Source organism: Pieris napi, chromosome 5 (assembly GCF_905475465.1).
Source record: "Pieris napi chromosome 5, ilPieNapi1.2, whole genome shotgun sequence".
Taxonomy (NCBI): domain Eukaryota; kingdom Metazoa; phylum Arthropoda; class Insecta; order Lepidoptera; family Pieridae; genus Pieris; species Pieris napi.
Window position 1 is genome coordinate 9,199,439 of NC_062238.1, and position 16,214 is coordinate 9,215,652.

Consider the following 16,214-nt stretch of genomic DNA (forward strand, 5'->3'; position numbering starts at 1 on the left):
TTCTTTTTCCCAGAATTTTGAATATTTTGGATTATAATGAATTTTCCTCAATTTTCGTGGAGGAGAATTTTCTACATTTACTTTCATTACTAATCATTTTATATTTTAATGTTTAGATATGTTTATAAACATAAAGTTGGAAGATTTTCTTTATAAGGATATTGTATAGTAGATTTGAGAAAAATCCTAAAAGTTGGTAGATCTACCTAAAAGTTCCTAGATTTACCTAAAAAGTTGATAGATCTACCTAAAAGTTGGTAGAGTTGGTAACACTGAACAGAGCACAGACCATATAGCTATTGACGAAAATAATACAATATATCTATTGAGTATTGACCTCGGAGTGTGATATGACAAACGTCAGATAGTGCCTGCTGCTTTGACATTTTCGTACTTACTACTAGGGATACGATAAATTTATAAAAATATCGACACTACTCGATGCTCGTATCGTATTAAAAATATCGAACCTAAGAGTATCGAGTAAAAACCTTGATTGGAGTGTTAGTTATAATAATTATGCAATGTTATTAGTAAGTCGACGTATTCCCGTAAGGAGGTGATAGGAGTGACTTTTTGTGATAATTTTAACCCACATGCATTATACAAAGTAGTTAAAAATATTTTTTTAGCTTTTTTCAAATTAAGCCGAAATTTATTTCAAAAAAGTATCAATTTAATATAATTTTAAATTATCGGTTCAACTTAAAAAATGCGAGTACATATTTTCAATATTTTTTTTTCACTACATTGCTACTACTAAAGGGAATACGTCAAATCACCAATATCCTTGTATACTTCACACATCACAAAAACAATATTGGGAAAAATGTATTGTTTTAAATATCGATTACCAATTATTAATTTTCCTTTAATAATATTATTCATGTTTAGAAATTAGTTTTTTTTTAGAAATAGATAAAGTATCATTCCTATAAGAAAGTATCGATATCTCAAATGCATCGATACTTTTTGCTTATCCCTACTTACCACTTTTAGATTTTTAATAGTAGTAAAACTGATCTGTGTTCACCAGAAATATAAATTTAATCCATTAAACATATTTTTAAATACCTTTAAATATAACAAAATGAATAGCATCCGGAATCTGCGAAAAATATCACTTCGCCAGTGGCGATCAATCTCACAATGGTAATATTAATATCCGTATAGGTTATAAGGATACCTAATTTCCGATAATGTTAAATTTATGAGAATGTTTATTCACAGTACAACTTTACAACAAGGGGTTACAGAAGCGGTCACACCCCTAACAATTCCACCTCCAGAAGGAGTTGACAAACCAGTTTCAGCAAAACTTGAGAAAATTGTATCTGACATCACAAATCTCAGCTTGCTAGAAGTGTCTGAACTTAGTCAGGTATTGAAAAGACGGTTAAATCTACCAGATGCTCCAGTAATGCCAATGGGTGGCTTTGCCGTGGCTGCTCCAGCAGAAGAAGAAGAGGCTGCACCCAAAGCTGTAAAAACGAATTTCACTGTAAGTTTAATATTTATTAATAGTTATTCAAGAACTATTATTCCTTTCAATAATATTTACTATAGTTTAATCCTTTTATTCAATTCTAGGTAAAATTGGTAAAATTTGATGACAAGCAGAAGGTTGCTCTTATTAAGGAAGTCAAAAGTCTTCTTGAAGGTTTCAACTTGGTACAGGCTAAAAAGTTTGTTGAAAGTGCCCCAACAGTAGTAAAGGCTGATATTTCTAAAGACGAAGCTGAAAAACTTAAAGAGGCATTAACTAAAGTTGGTGCAGAAATAGAGATAGATTAGAGACTGTATTATAGATTATTTTAGGAGTTAGTTAATAAAATATAGAATTATAGTTTTTTATTTCATTCCAGAATAATGTGTTAGTTATGAGAGAGCATGATAAAGGTTTTTAAAATACTAAGTAGAATCCCCATATATTTGCTGGCCTTTTGGTTGGGAAATTTGCTGTATAGAAGTAAATTGCTATTTAAACTATTGAGTTTTTTCTAACTTAAAATACATGCAGGACCTTTCCCAAAACAAAATTTTGCCAAATTACATTTACAATACAGTGTGTGTTAGTAATGTTAGGAATTAGTCTTCGTACATGGTCAGATATTACATGGTTCTTGTAGCTACTTTTGTTGGTGTACTCACTGGCAAACTTTGCTGGAAACTATATTATATATTGCTTCATACAGTTTACTGACAAACAACTGCTAGTCCAAATTAAATCATAACCAATATAAAACGTTTTGGATATTTCTGTTTGTGTCTTTTCAATTTAACAAGGTAAATGTTTCATTATGAATTAATACTTGTTTGAGTGATGAATATAGAAATGCTGTTTCCTTATTTTGGAACACCAACATGTCCTTGCAAGTAATTGCCAAATGTATATTTAATCATTGTTATCCTAGTTTTTAAGCGATGATGTAGGTTAGAGGAAGCTTCAGGCTGTGTCCAACCAAATGGGATTTTCAAAGTCCAAGTATGAGATGTCATCGTTTTGATGTTTGTCACGGATTGTACCTAGATGTCGCTAGGTCGATATAGAAGAAAATATAATGGAATACATTACGAGGCATTAATCAATCTAAATCCAAACACCGACGCATTTTATTTTTGACGTAACGTCTTATAATTCGATGGAGCCGGCTGCACGCACGAAAAAACATGACTCATGCGGCGTTACCTCTGAGGCGTTCCATTTAAGGCTTGAAGTGCAAGCGAGAGCACTCGTTCCGCGCTCTCGCTTGCACACAAAAATTGACATAATTGTATTTATGCGTACAAATAAATGTAACTTGATCAATTCAATTGTGATTTCCATTTACCTACTCTATATCCATATAAAATATCTATCAAACAAATAAAATTAAAATTTTCTTTTGAAAAAATTCAACCATTCCATCAGTATTTTCTTATGACGTTGTCACGTTCAACTATCGTCAGTAAACGACTACAGACAACCGATATTTTTATTCCTTGCTACTTATTTACTTATTTTTCTAACTGGTCCTGGTCTTTGTGGAATTCGTATCCTTAACCAGTAAAATGTATGATGCGACATATTAATTCCAAAATATATTTGTAAGTATATTAAATTTATAACTTTTCCTATTAGGTTAATCCAATTATCAGCACTGGTGATCCCAGCAGGCGATACATACCTAGCTAGTTTTGGAAATAAGAGAGAATTTGTTTTTAGTGTGATTTTTTTTTAAAGAACCTATACCGAAGCCATTCTTATACATCGTTAATTGATTCACCAGTAGTTAATAAAACCACGGAGAAGCGAGATATTTTCTGCATAAAACTCTTTTAAATTTGAGTAACATTAATTGATAAATATTAGACCAAATCTATTGGTGAAACGTGTACATTACACGCGATTTCTATTCCTATAGTATCTGTAGGTTCCTTCCGAACCCCATATATTATTATCAGCACTTAGGCCATATTATGCTGATAAACAAGTAAACAGACAAATGTACTGTTTGCACTTTGACAAACTCAAAATATCTTTATTCAAGTGGGTAACCAAGTACACTTTTGAATTGTCAAGTTAAACACAATATCTTAGTACTCCGTCGTACTGTACTAAGTACTCGTGTCTTATGCAAATAAATTAGCGTAGACTAAAATGAATAAAGTATTTTCGCACATTTTTTATCTGCTCATTGACTCAAACCAAAAAAACTTAATATGTAGTTATTCTCTAATATTTGTATTACTATACATTTAATTTGGATAAGTGTATAGCAAAGGTATTAAATCAATTTTTTTTATTCCAATATTGTTTTTTTATCACTTCTATGCTTTAAATAATAAATACGCCCTTAAAATACGCCAACGAAGTAAAGCCGGCCGCTAAGAATATATGGAACTTCCCTACCTCATCCAATGGGGCCTTCGGACCGGCCAGTCAGTGGTAATGGTCGAGGATTCTTCTTTAAGGTTGGGGGAACAGTCCACCATATTTCCTCCACATATTGTTTTTAGAATCTAAACAATTATTATAAAGTACGAGATATTTCTTAACCATATCCTATCCTGGTCAATCTGTATTGACTTTTGTAATTCTTTTGTATTGCATCGCAATTCATGAATCCATGATTAGCTTTTTAGTTTTTTTATTGTATTATTTTAGGTTAAGGTTGGTGATTCTATAATTTTTTTATAAACTTTACCATCATTTTTCTTTTTTTAGTTTTTTTCCTTACTAGAGTTTCCTGGAAAAGATATCTTATTAGCGATAAGGTTGCTCGTTGTATCCCTTATAATTTTTATGTGTTATGTTATTTCATTTTCTATAAATGTAACGAAGTGTAAATAAATAAATAATTTCAAATTTGTCGGTAATTTAATATAACATTTTATTAGGGTAAAAAAGCCAAGACTAAAACAAAATAACTACTGAAAATCTGTATTTAAAATACATATCACTGGTAGGAAGACGGAATTCGATTTTTACATTTCTCAAATTCATAATCAGATCACATAATCTCAATAACAATCTAAACTATTAACTTCAGTATTAACTTCGTAAATGCCTAACACATCGTCCAATAAAGAGGACAAACTCCGAATTCCGTCTTTCCAATTTTTCTTACGCTCTATAGTTTCCTTAAAATTAGAACTCTTCATATAGACTACAAAAATATATGGAGTCGCAAATTTGGTTAACTTCTTTTTCTTTATTTCAGTAGGTTCATTGTTTAAATTCATGTGACGTTCATAGATATTCGTAAGCAAATTCATATCGTCAGAATTAATAATGCCTTCTATAACATCTTCAGATTTAATAAGATTCTTAGTGTCGCTGTCTTCTTCCTTCAAGTCGTTATTTTCGGCTGTTAAAATTTCTTGAATATTTGGATCGTTTTCACTTGGCCGTAGAAATCCAGACACCCTGTACTTATCAAGAATTTCCAATAATTCGTTAGCAATAGATAATGCTAACTCCATCACTTCTACTTCAGTATCTTCGTGCAAGAGTTTTATTAGAATTGATAAGCAGCCAATAGATGCAAGCTCGTCCAATATCTTGTGTAATCTCTTCTGTATTTCTTTGTCTGTTAACGTGACAATCTTTCTGGATTCTATAGAGAAGGTGACCGGAGGAAAAGTTCCGTCCAACATTCCTTGATCTCCAAGCAACGAGTGGATGACAACTCGCCAAAACTTCAAGGCACTTATTTGGACTTCCCAATGAAAGTCACTGAGAGAGGCATTTAAAAATTGTTCATAGAGTCAGTTTTATATTCTGGTATATTTCACTGAGCACGTTGAATGTCTCTTTTCGAACTATGCCTTCAGGATTTGTGCAGAGGTGCGCCAGTATAAGCTCCTGGAAAAGACAGTTACGAAACCCATGAACATTTTTTATTATATTTTATTTTCCAATAATTTCAATGACGGAGACAAATGAGAAACTACGAAATAAGTGTTTGAACCCGACTTTGTTTTATACATTAAGATTCAGGGGTTAGTTTTTAATTCTTAAAGTCATTTAAATATTTTTGTAGCTTTGGAAACGCCGACCAATAAGGAGTATAATCTATATGGTAAAAGAAAAAACAATAAGTCAAAAAGTTACCACATATTATTATTATTATTAATTTAAGTTAATGTTAAAATTTAGTTTAGTTTTATTACAGAAATAGTTGTGGACTACTTTTTGTTGTTTTTAAAGTTAGTATAACTCTTTTGGAGCGTTAAGGAAAAATGGTGAGAGTAAATTTTTACGATGCGCGCGCACACCGTCACGAAAAACCGACACCGTGAAGTTAGCTATAGTCAACATTTTAGATTTTGTTTCGATTGTTAGTGTAATTTTTTAGAATACAATTTTTGAAATGATTTTTACCTTGTTATGCCGAAGAAGTATAACTTCTAACGCGTGTACATAAGTACACACACATTTTTTTAAATAAATTTACTCACTTTATTTTACCCATAATAATAATAAAATACAACATATAACTTTGTTAACCTCTCGCGACAATCACCACAAATAAATAAATTTGTTTTCAGCAATTTGGCCTCAAACTTTTATTGTACTAACCTGAACATTGGGGAATTCAGAGGTTACTTGTTCCCATATCAGGTTGACTTTTGTTGCAGCAGCCACGCATTTAAGCGCCGAAACTCTCACATAGAACTCATGATCATTGAGTGCCATCGTCATGGCAACATTTATCAGCTTGTGAGACATAATCTGCTTTTGGAATGGAGGGAATTCTGAAAACGATAAAGAGTTTTTTCCTGTAGTCGGGTAAAGGCTAAATTTGGCAAAAACGTTCATATCATTATTTACACCTTGTTACAATAATACAGAAATACAGTACAATTAAAATAATTTAATAATAAGGAGGGGCAACTGGCGACCTTAATGCTTTCGAGCGATCTCTTCCAGACTGTGAGAGAATATATAATTGGATAAGGTGAGCGCAAGCAGTTATATTTGTTTATTTACTGACAATTCGTTGCATACAAGTAGTATAAAATAGCTATTATTTTGATATTAGAGTATAACAGCTTTTTGGTATATGAGTCAGCCACGCTTAGACTTTATATTTGGTTTAATTTGTTGGTTGGCTTAATATAAGTTGTATAATATTTTAAAATTGTTAGTTTTATTAATAAATAAGAAATAATTCTTGAGTGAAGTACCCCCTTAAATCCCTTGGACATCTTGTTTCCCCCTAAATATGGAGAGCAAACCCGTTAAGAAAATGCCTATTTATTATTCTTTTTTCTTAAGAAATGAAGATTCAATTCAACTGTCAACAATATATAAGTAAAACTCTAGCATGCTTCTATACTAGCGTTTAAAAAATAAATAATCCACTTACTAATAAGTGAGAGTTCAGTGCAGACAAGAAGAAGCTCCAGAGCTGTATCTCTTATTTCCCAGTTGAGGTCATGCATCTTCGTGTATATAAGCATTCCAATCTCATGCATTCCAGACCCTGGTTTTGTGTCGAGTAGGAGAGACAGATTTGGAGTCAGTGACTTCTTTATCGTGGTTGATATCACATTTAGAGCTGTTACTACAAACTGAAACAAAATTAATAATAATTTAGATTTTTTAATACCAATATTAGACGGGTCGCTAGAGAATATTGTCTAATAATATAAAGAAACTAGCGACTATAGCAATATAATTACAGAGTATGTCTAAGATTAATGTGTGCAACAAAACAATAAACCTTTTTGGCAATAGATAAATAAGGCATACTAGTTAAGTTACTTTTAATCTAATAACTCAAAATTTATGTGTTTTCGGATAACTTACTTTACAACTTAAGTTAGGCCTCTTCAACACATTATACACAACCGCATTCAAACATATCACTTCTAAGCTCTCTTTCCAATTTATATTGTAGTTCTTAATCAGAAACAATAATGTATCAAGAACATACGCCATTATTGATATCTTGTCTATTTCATCTCCGTAGCAATAATCCGTCCTTGATAAACCTTCTTCATCAAATGGCTCAAACTCTTTTATTACATAGAACATTGCTTGAAACACTATATTTGCTTGTTCATTGTTTAAATTATTTTCAAGGAATGTTAGTCTTTTTACACTGAGTAATGTTACTTGCAGAACATCTAGTTGTGTCATCATGTTGCGAACTGCGTAGGCTGCTCGGGCTGCATGTTCACAAGTAGATTGCATTATTGTATTGATATACAATTCAACTTCACCCTCACTCTCATCTAAGGATTGATTCTTACCTAGAGTAACATACACCAATGGAGGCACAAGACTTACTATGAGCAACTGTTTTTGCATTTCCATATGTTTTTCATTTACGTCCCATCTTATTGGTTCTTCATGATTCCACACCCTTCCCCAAATCAAATTACATGCATTGCAATAGTCAAATAGTAACTTCGGGGAACGCTTTTGTATTAATCTGTGTATTGTGTTAAAGTAAGTGACAGCTAATTCCATAAAATCTCCCTTCTCAAATTTAGCACCAGGCTGAAGTATTTTTACAAGGAATAATTTACCAATAGCTGACCAAAATAGAAATTTTGTTGTAAGCAACCAAATATCTTCTCTCCTTAATCTATCAAGCATGATATAACAATATGCCTCTATTTGAAACTCTTGCAGTAGGTAACGCATTACACAGTTTTGAGATTTGATTTCTTTTTCATTGCTCACAATAGTGAGCAACATTTGCATCATTGGTTCATACATTTTACACAGTTCATCCTCTTCTTCACTTGTTATTGATTGTTTTTGAATTAAGTCTGCATCAATTACAGGTTTCAATATGAAAGATAGAACATGTCTCACATTAGCATCATCACCAAAATTCTTCAGTTTCCATATAAAAGTCGAAACAAACTTATAAGTCTGTCTAACTATAAAAACAGTTCTTTTTTCATTACAGAGTGTTAATATTTTTTGCCATGAATTAGATTCAAGTAACCAATGAACTCCAGAATTGTGATTTAAAAGTGCTAAGGCTACCTCCATATTTGCTACTCTCAAACTTGTATGCATGTCTGGAGAGTTAATCTGATCAAAAGCCTTAGCCAAATCATCTCCTTTTTTAGCACTAAATTTTGCAAAGTTGACTTCATTATGTGTAATGAAAGCCAGCAATCTTACAAGAAAAACTTTCACTGTGACATGGTAATTGTCTGTGCGGTAAAAGGCTGCTATTAACATATCTGGCAACATAGGCAATGATTTTAAATATTGCACATCTGAAACAAAAATAATATTTATTTAATATATTATGATACGTTGAAGAATTAAAATTCTATTAAATATTTTATGTATTTCTGAAAATAAACAATGCACTACATAATTGCATACATTAAACCACAATAATAATGTTTATTAATTATTAATGTAAGTAGCTAGTAGCTCAATCTATTTCCTTGAATAATGCTATTTTAATTACTAAACTGAAATCAGAAATTCTCCTTGTCTATATTTTAATTTATTAACATTATTCTTTAGAGCCTATACAGCTTGCTCCCAATATTGGTGATATTAAAGATGTGTTTGTGGTTCAGGATAATTGTTGGTACAGGATTACTACCTTATATTATCTTTACATGGTAAATTATTTCAACTTTTACAACAAATTTTCAAGGTTTACCAGAATTTAGTTTTCTCCTTACCTGGGTCATTGGAGCTTAATTTAATGAAAAAATTATCGGCATAGTGGTGGTCCAAGATATAATCGGGTTGAGCAATTCTTTCAAATAAAAGTTTCAATTTGGTTACTATTTGTGCATTCTCCATGGTTATTAACTAATAAATACCACAATAACTTTCAAATCCGCTTAAATAAACGTAGGAAATGTTTATTAAAGCGTTTCGTTAATTTACTAAAACAACTTTTCTGGATTATTTTTAAGTATAAAATGCTTTTTATTACAACTCGAAATATTCAAAAACGAGGTTTTTGTCTAAAAGTTTAGTAAAATGATTGTTGACCGTCTTTATCACTAGATCTTTCTTTACAATAGTAATTAACTAATATGATAGAAAATAAATAAAATGTTTAATCGCAAATCGTCTCCTTCCACAAATTTTGTTGACACTTGACTTATCACTTAAGTCTTAAACAAAACTAACTATAACTGTAGTATAGTAAGTAGAAGTACTCTGTACTACGTACTTCCTACTCAGTAAGTCACTGGTTAGTGCTTGATCTGTGCCTTCTTCACAGTTCACAGCACAGACTAGTACAGATGACAGAAACCAACCATTTAATACTGTAATATTTTTTTTAGAAATTGAATGGGAATTTTTGGACATTTTCCACAGTTTCTATGCCATAGTTTTTATTCTTAATATATTATTATCTATTTAAATACCTTTTGGAGCGCACTTCATGATATTTCAAAGAGTATGTAAATAAAAACCTTAAATACCAGTCTATAACAATATTTAACATTATAAAATTAAAAAAATATTTGTTTTTTGTGTGTTGTAACGCATATTCTCAAAAAAAAATTGGAAATTCTTTCACTAAAAATGCTAACTTGTCTCTATCAACAACATACCATTTATAAAATAATGATAATAATATGTCAAGCAAAAAATATAAACCCTTTTTCTCAGATTGGGCCTCTCTACCCACATCAGTTGTCAATTTGTCGTTTGACAACAATGTGACTATACGATGTTTGAGCTTGACGTTTTACGTTATCAATTTCACGTCAATTTCTATTGTTGTTTCAATGTTTCGGTTCTGCTGCTGTTGGCCGATGGCGTATTGTTTTATTAAAATACCAAGCTTTAACTGTTGAAGCAATTACAGTATTAATACATATATCTAGTTTTGTAGGACTCTTCGAAAGTTATCGGAGATAAACATGTCTCGGAGTTTGTATACATTCGTCATTCTACTGCTTATTCAAAATGGTAAGTATTTAAGTTACTACTTTTACTATTATTTGTTATTCAATATTCTTCAATATTCACATTAAAATGAAAATCAGTATGATCAAAATTACAATTACCTTTGTTACATTAATTGCATTTGGCGAAAAAGTACAACAGTCATCATATGTTATTTGATTACCTTAAAATGCAAAATTTTCAGCTGTGAAAACATGTATTTTGCAGCTGCATCAACAAAGCAATACATAATATGTTGATCAAAGATCATGAATCTTTATATGCTTTTTCGTTTTCTGCAAATGACACAAATCATTTAACTTTTATCTATTCTAGGGTGATTAAAAAACTACTATAGTAAATATTTTAGATGTATTAATTAAGCTTTTTTATCTATTTTTTCAGTTGTCAATTCTTTAAAACTCTTAGTCAGCAATAATGGTCCAGTTGTTCGTGGATCCAACATAACATTTACTGCAACAGTGCTTGGTTATACGGATGAGGAACTCAAATTCTCTTATTGGGACGATGTTCAACCACAACATCGTGAAGATGTAAGGTCCCATTTTAAATCAATTAAGTACTTCATTACTATGTCATGACAAATTTTGAAATAACTAAATTGCAAATTGTGTTTTATTAAGAATATAATATAGAATCAAGATCTGATCTAGAATTTGTGTTACAATAATTATGTTTAAATATAACAGAGGCTATTTTGTTGGATTAATTCGTAAATAACCCTTCAATTTTTCATTCAGATTACAAAAAACACTAATGTATCAACATGGACAGTAGAATATCCGCGTAATTTGTATGAAGCAGGAGAATATACAGTGACTGTGGAACTTTTGAAAAACTTTTTTGGTCTCTGGATAAAGCAAACGTCAGGAACCACAACATTTCAACTGACAGGTAAATTTTTAAAGTTATGAATCATTATGTATGTACTTATACTTATATGCTAAGTCTGGTCTTTGTTGGATCTTGTTTTTATCTTTATACTTAAATTGAAAGTATAAATAATTTTCACAAGGTGCATTGTTAATTTTCAGACTCACTGCATGGGAATCTGATACTTACACAGAACAATACAGTGAGATCAAATAGATATGTAGCTGTGAACAACACAGTCCAACACAAAGTTCAGCTACCCGACAATGAGATGCAGTTTCTGAAACAAAACGCATCATCAATTGTAACATACTGGTTTATTGATTGTATGTTTATAGACCAAACTACTGACTTTGCTCTTAACTATACATATACAGATCTTATGACAGACCATTATATAGATGCATTAGTTGTTGCTAACAATGAACCATTGCCACCAATTACAACAACAACTACTACTACTTCTACCACAACCACAACAACCACTACCACTTCTACAACTACTACAACATCAACAACAACTCCTAAACCAACTACGGATATTAATACCTCAGTACCTACAACACATAAGGTAGCGAAAAGGGAGATAACAAAAAGAAAACATGCAATCAAGGATTTCATTTGTAACAATTCCAGTATTGTGCCCATTGGGGAGACATACACATATGGGCATTATCAGGAGACTATTAGTATTAGAGGTAAGTTTGTACCGTAATTGTTTATTTATTATGGTTTGTAAATATCCCTATTGTTCCTCTATTTCAGTTAAGCTAAAGACTATACTGATGCTTTTAAACTAAAGCAGGGTTTCTTAAATAATATGATTTGAAAACAACACTACCATTTAAAGAAATTAAAGTTACGTAACACAGCACTTATCACTAATATGCAATTTTTATCAGGTGACTAAATACTATATAAATTGTAAATTCTTGGTTTAGTATGTACGTAAGTACTAACTGTAACATTTTTTTTTCTGCGGTTATTTGCAATCAGCCCTAAAGCTATGAGCGAATTTTTTCGGTGCTGCTGTCATGTGGAGTAACTTCCCATTGGAAGCATCTACTCATCTTCTGTCTAGACTAGAGCTACTGCCGGTCTTCTAGCTCTAGAATATGGTGACATTTTAGTCAACTGTAACATAGTACTTATATTTATATTGGCTGCTATTTGAAGCATTAGATGTATTCATTAATGTAAATTTTTTTTGTTTGAATGTTCATTATAGATTATTTTTTTCAGAACCAATCAGTACAATGAATATAACTGGATTAAATTGGTTGCAACATGGTGATTTACTGAACCTACGTGTGAAGTACACAGGGTCACCGCCATTTGACTTCTGTGCTATATACAAATTTGGCCAGTACAATGTGACAGGGAATGAGACATGCATAGTCAAGTCAAGGACAGAATCAAATGTCTTCCCACTAGTGCATTATTTCTCAGACAGCGATCAACACACTGTTGTAGTTGTTGTTGAGAATGTACTTGGAAAAAGTGTGTCGAGGGCAACAATTAATATTTATAAAGGTAATATAAAATTAATTTATTATTTTTTCCTTACATTTACTAAATATTAAGTTTTTTTTTGTATTATATATACCAGAATATATATACATATCATCATTATCTTGAGAGCCGTTGTACATCTGTTTTAATGAAAACTGTTTCTAAACTATTTTCGATCTTATTCATCAACATACAGTATCTTGTTTTAAGAATTATTCTCAGATTTATTTATTTGTAAAGTAATACTATAGCGTGCAATAACATTAAAAAAAACATCTTAATTTCTGAGTAAGATGCTGACTGTACTTACTGACTCAATTATTAATTGCCTGGCACTGACATGCAATCTTAATATATATATTTCTTGTGTGCGTGTGTATGTGACTGAACTCCTCCTAAACGACTGGACCGATTTTGATGAAATTTTTTGTGTGTGTTCAAGGGGATCTGGCAATGGTTTAGATTCACAAATCAGCCCGCCAGATGTTAAGGGTAGTCCACCCCTAATTTTTATTTTTTTATTTATAGATAAAATTTTATTTTTTATTTTTTTTATGTTACAGAATTAAAAAATACATACAACCCCTAATTTTCAACCCTCTACGATCAACCCCTATTTTTTTATTATAAATGATATACATGGCAAAACGACGTTTGCCGGATCGGCTAGTTTTATTATAGTTTTCTCAATAGCACTGAATTCCACTAATACACTCCACATTCAATGGGTCCCTATTACTGGAGATTGGTATTGCTTCCCAATTAAAATCCTACCTCCTTACATTAGTAGTAAAGTAAATCAATCTAATTGCATTGTTTCAACTGAAGTTCTCATCTTTCTCATTTCAATTTTACAGAAAGAGACAAAAGATTATTTTAGAGCAATTAGGGTGAGACGCAATAACATGATTTGGCATGGAACAAGAGGTTTCAACGATTATAGATTCAAAGCTATGAGATAGTTAATTATGCTAATAGAATAAATAATATTAAATGTTATTCCAGCGTCAGTCCACGCGCAGTTGTCTGTAATAGTGGTACCGGTGGCATTTTCCTTTGTCGCTGTTATCCTTGTCGTGTTTGGTGTTGCCTACTATCAGCATAGATCTAGGTAAATATTATCAGCTTACTTATTTTGTTGCATAATATATACTTTGTAGTAATTTATTATGGTACTACATATTTTGTTTTTTTTTTCTGATTTAAAATTATTTCAATAGTAAAACATTTGTTAGTAAGTGTAGTTAGTACTGGCACACAAATTTTTTTTTTAAATATATTCAGACAATTTTCTGTCATATTATAATATAATCTATGCCCTGCGGATTCATTATTTTGATCATAGCGAGATCTTATATAGCCTCCTTCCTCAATAAAAGGACTATCCACTATTTTGTCAATTGAAGATCTCTCTGACTCATTCACTCAGTCACTCACACATTAGAAACTAAAATCTGCCCTGCGATTCTGTAACACCTTCTGAAAAGGTGGGAGCTTGTAGTTTATTGTTTATCAGAATGCCAAATCATAAAATGACTGCTTCACGACTGATTTGAGAGCGACCGCCGATGCAAAAACCGCTGTGTGAGTTCGTGAAGTAAGTTACAGAATCGCAGGGCTGTTCGTTTTTAAAAACTTTTAATTTTGATTAAATTATATTTTCTATTATAATTTGATGTAGTCGTTTGAAAGTTGTATACATTTTTATCTACATATTACAATTAAACGCAAAAAATATAATTTGTCTACGAAGAATAATTTATGTAAAGTAATTCCTCTTGTCTATGAAATTAGGAATATGTTAATGCAATTGGCAAGTCAAGTAGTTTTCTTTCGTTCTATATTTCTGTATAAATTTCAATCCGATTTTTATTACTTGTACATTTTTAAAATATAATATTGATTTTAAACATTTTAAATTCCAGTCACACAATAGAAGTGGCAGACTTCGACTTCGGTCAGCAAGTGAACTTTGATTACAAAACATTCGCTGAACGACTTCGGGACAGCTTTCGAAGTGCTTTTAATTTCCATAGAGAAGACACAGATCCATTAACGGATACGATGTACCACTCTATGTGAATTATTTATCTGTGGTTCAAACTTGGATTTGTCTATGTAGACGAATGAATGAATGTGAGTACTACTCGTTTATATATCCCTAAGAAACAAGAAGAAAGCTTCAATTGAATTTTGAATATAAAATTAAAAAATCCACTTAACTATAGTGTTTCATAGAATTAAAGACCTTATTATAACATATCAAAAAGGTCTAAGCATTATCTATTGATTTTTTTTCATAAGTTCAAGTATTACGTAACGTATTTTTTGTCCTTTTGTAAAACGATACGATGCAGGGCGGGGATTAAATTACGCGTTATTGTTAATATTTTTTTCGACTTACACCACATAATAGTAACTAAAGAGTCACTAGGTGGTCACGAAACGTTTTACCATACTTGGGTCCTGAATAACGTTACGGCGAGTTATATGGGGGGGGGGGGGGGGGGGTCAATAATCTCCAAAAATTGCGTTACGTAATACTTGAACGCTCCCTAACATAATTTTTCATGTTCTACAAAAAAGGTACCGCGTGTTTGCTACTGCTGGATGAATGTAATGGCAGTCGAGGATGGATTATATTGAGGCCTAATTCCCAATTTAATTATTAGTATTTATAACATATAAATTATATACAAGCCCCTCTTAGAGTGTCTAAAGACAGAGCCGTCGTGGAGTTTAAGATCGCTGCAGTGCAAATTTTTTACATAGACAACAATGTAACGTCATTATAGTTAGACAGTAATCTTGATACTTAATATGAACAAATGAAATAAAAACTAGTTTATTAATGCCACGTAGGTCCTCTTTCAGCTCTATAATTTCTGGCACGGTACACTGATATAAAAAAAAGAGTGTGTACTTAATATGTACACGCGTTAAAAGTTATACTTCTTTGGCGTATGGAAAAAAAATAACTAAAATGCAGTAGTGATTAACGATAAATATTAAAATAAATCAATAAAATTATTATTAGTAAATACTATCACCGTCGTATATCAAATTGATTTAATAAAAACACCAAAATAATATTTATTTATTCACACTATTTAATTGTACTGTTACGAAACACGTGTTCTAAATATAAAAATACTAGAATATACAACCTGAACATCTCTAGAACTAACTTCATTCTGTTAATTTTGTGTCACGGTGCGCGCGCATCGTAAACTTTCACTCTCATAAATTTTTCATAACGCGCCTAAAGAAGTATAACTTCAATAATTATTATTGCACCGTTTTCACTAAAGTTAGATCTGTCTTTTTCCATCACAGCGAAAACACAATAAGTCAGAAAAAGATGAAAGAGGCCTTTAGTTACAAGAGTGCAATTAGACATAGTTTTCATGAATTATTTTAGGAGATA

General features: G+C 31.3%; 3 protein-coding genes across 3 annotated transcripts; 2 read left to right on the forward strand and 1 right to left on the reverse strand.

The window, feature by feature from the left end:
- The first annotated feature begins 991 nt into the window (after positions 1-991).
- LOC125049801 (54S ribosomal protein L12, mitochondrial) lies at positions 992-1,846 on the forward strand. Its single transcript, XM_047649259.1, has 3 exons — positions 992-1,152; positions 1,231-1,501; positions 1,591-1,846. Exons 1-3 carry the CDS (start codon positions 1,091-1,093, stop codon positions 1,792-1,794), a joined length of 537 nt encoding a protein of 178 aa, XP_047505215.1. The 5' UTR covers positions 992-1,090; the 3' UTR covers positions 1,795-1,846.
- Positions 1,847-5,104: 3,258 nt separating this feature from the next.
- LOC125049392 lies at positions 5,105-9,583 on the reverse strand. Its single transcript, XM_047648631.1, has 5 exons — positions 9,154-9,583; positions 7,298-8,730; positions 6,855-7,059; positions 6,065-6,240; positions 5,105-5,347 (listed from the first exon to the last, which is right to left on the reverse strand). Exons 1-5 carry the CDS (start codon positions 9,275-9,277, stop codon positions 5,243-5,245), a joined length of 2,043 nt encoding a protein of 680 aa, XP_047504587.1. The 5' UTR covers positions 9,278-9,583; the 3' UTR covers positions 5,105-5,242.
- A 619-nt stretch (positions 9,584-10,202) lies between these two features.
- LOC125049393 lies at positions 10,203-15,782 on the forward strand. Its single transcript, XM_047648632.1, has 8 exons — positions 10,203-10,405; positions 10,787-10,935; positions 11,143-11,296; positions 11,437-11,973; positions 12,518-12,808; positions 13,793-13,898; positions 14,713-14,923; positions 15,374-15,782. Exons 1-7 carry the CDS (start codon positions 10,357-10,359, stop codon positions 14,867-14,869), a joined length of 1,443 nt encoding a protein of 480 aa, XP_047504588.1. The 5' UTR covers positions 10,203-10,356; the 3' UTR covers positions 14,870-14,923; positions 15,374-15,782.
- The last annotated feature ends 432 nt before the right edge of the window (positions 15,783-16,214 follow it).

Bases quoted from the DNA above. Each gene is read 5' to 3' on its own strand.
- LOC125049393 (XM_047648632.1), top strand. From the start codon at position 10,357: ATGTCTCGGAGTTTGTATACATTCGTCATTCTACTGCTTATTCAAAAT. The intron at 10,936-11,142 runs GTAAGGTCCCAT...TTTTTCATTCAG, and splicing joins AACCACAACATCGTGAAGAT to ATTACAAAAAACACTAATGT. The intron at 11,974-12,517 runs GTAAGTTTGTAC...TATTTTTTTCAG, and splicing joins GGAGACTATTAGTATTAGAG to AACCAATCAGTACAATGAAT.
- LOC125049392 (XM_047648631.1), bottom strand. From the start codon at position 9,277: ATGGAGAATGCACAAATAGTAACCAAATTGAAACTTTTATTTGAAAGA. The intron at 6,241-6,854 runs GTAAGTGGATTA...TATCGTTTTCAG, and splicing joins CACTGAACTCTCACTTATTA to AATTCCCTCCATTCCAAAAG. The intron at 5,348-6,064 runs GTTAGTACAATA...TGTCTTTTCCAG, and splicing joins CTGAATTCCCCAATGTTCAG to GAGCTTATACTGGCGCACCT.
- LOC125049801 (XM_047649259.1), top strand. From the start codon at position 1,091: ATGAATAGCATCCGGAATCTGCGAAAAATATCACTTCGCCAGTGGCGA. The intron at 1,153-1,230 runs GTAATATTAATA...GTTTATTCACAG, and splicing joins TGGCGATCAATCTCACAATG to TACAACTTTACAACAAGGGG. The intron at 1,502-1,590 runs GTAAGTTTAATA...ATTCAATTCTAG, and splicing joins CTGTAAAAACGAATTTCACT to GTAAAATTGGTAAAATTTGA.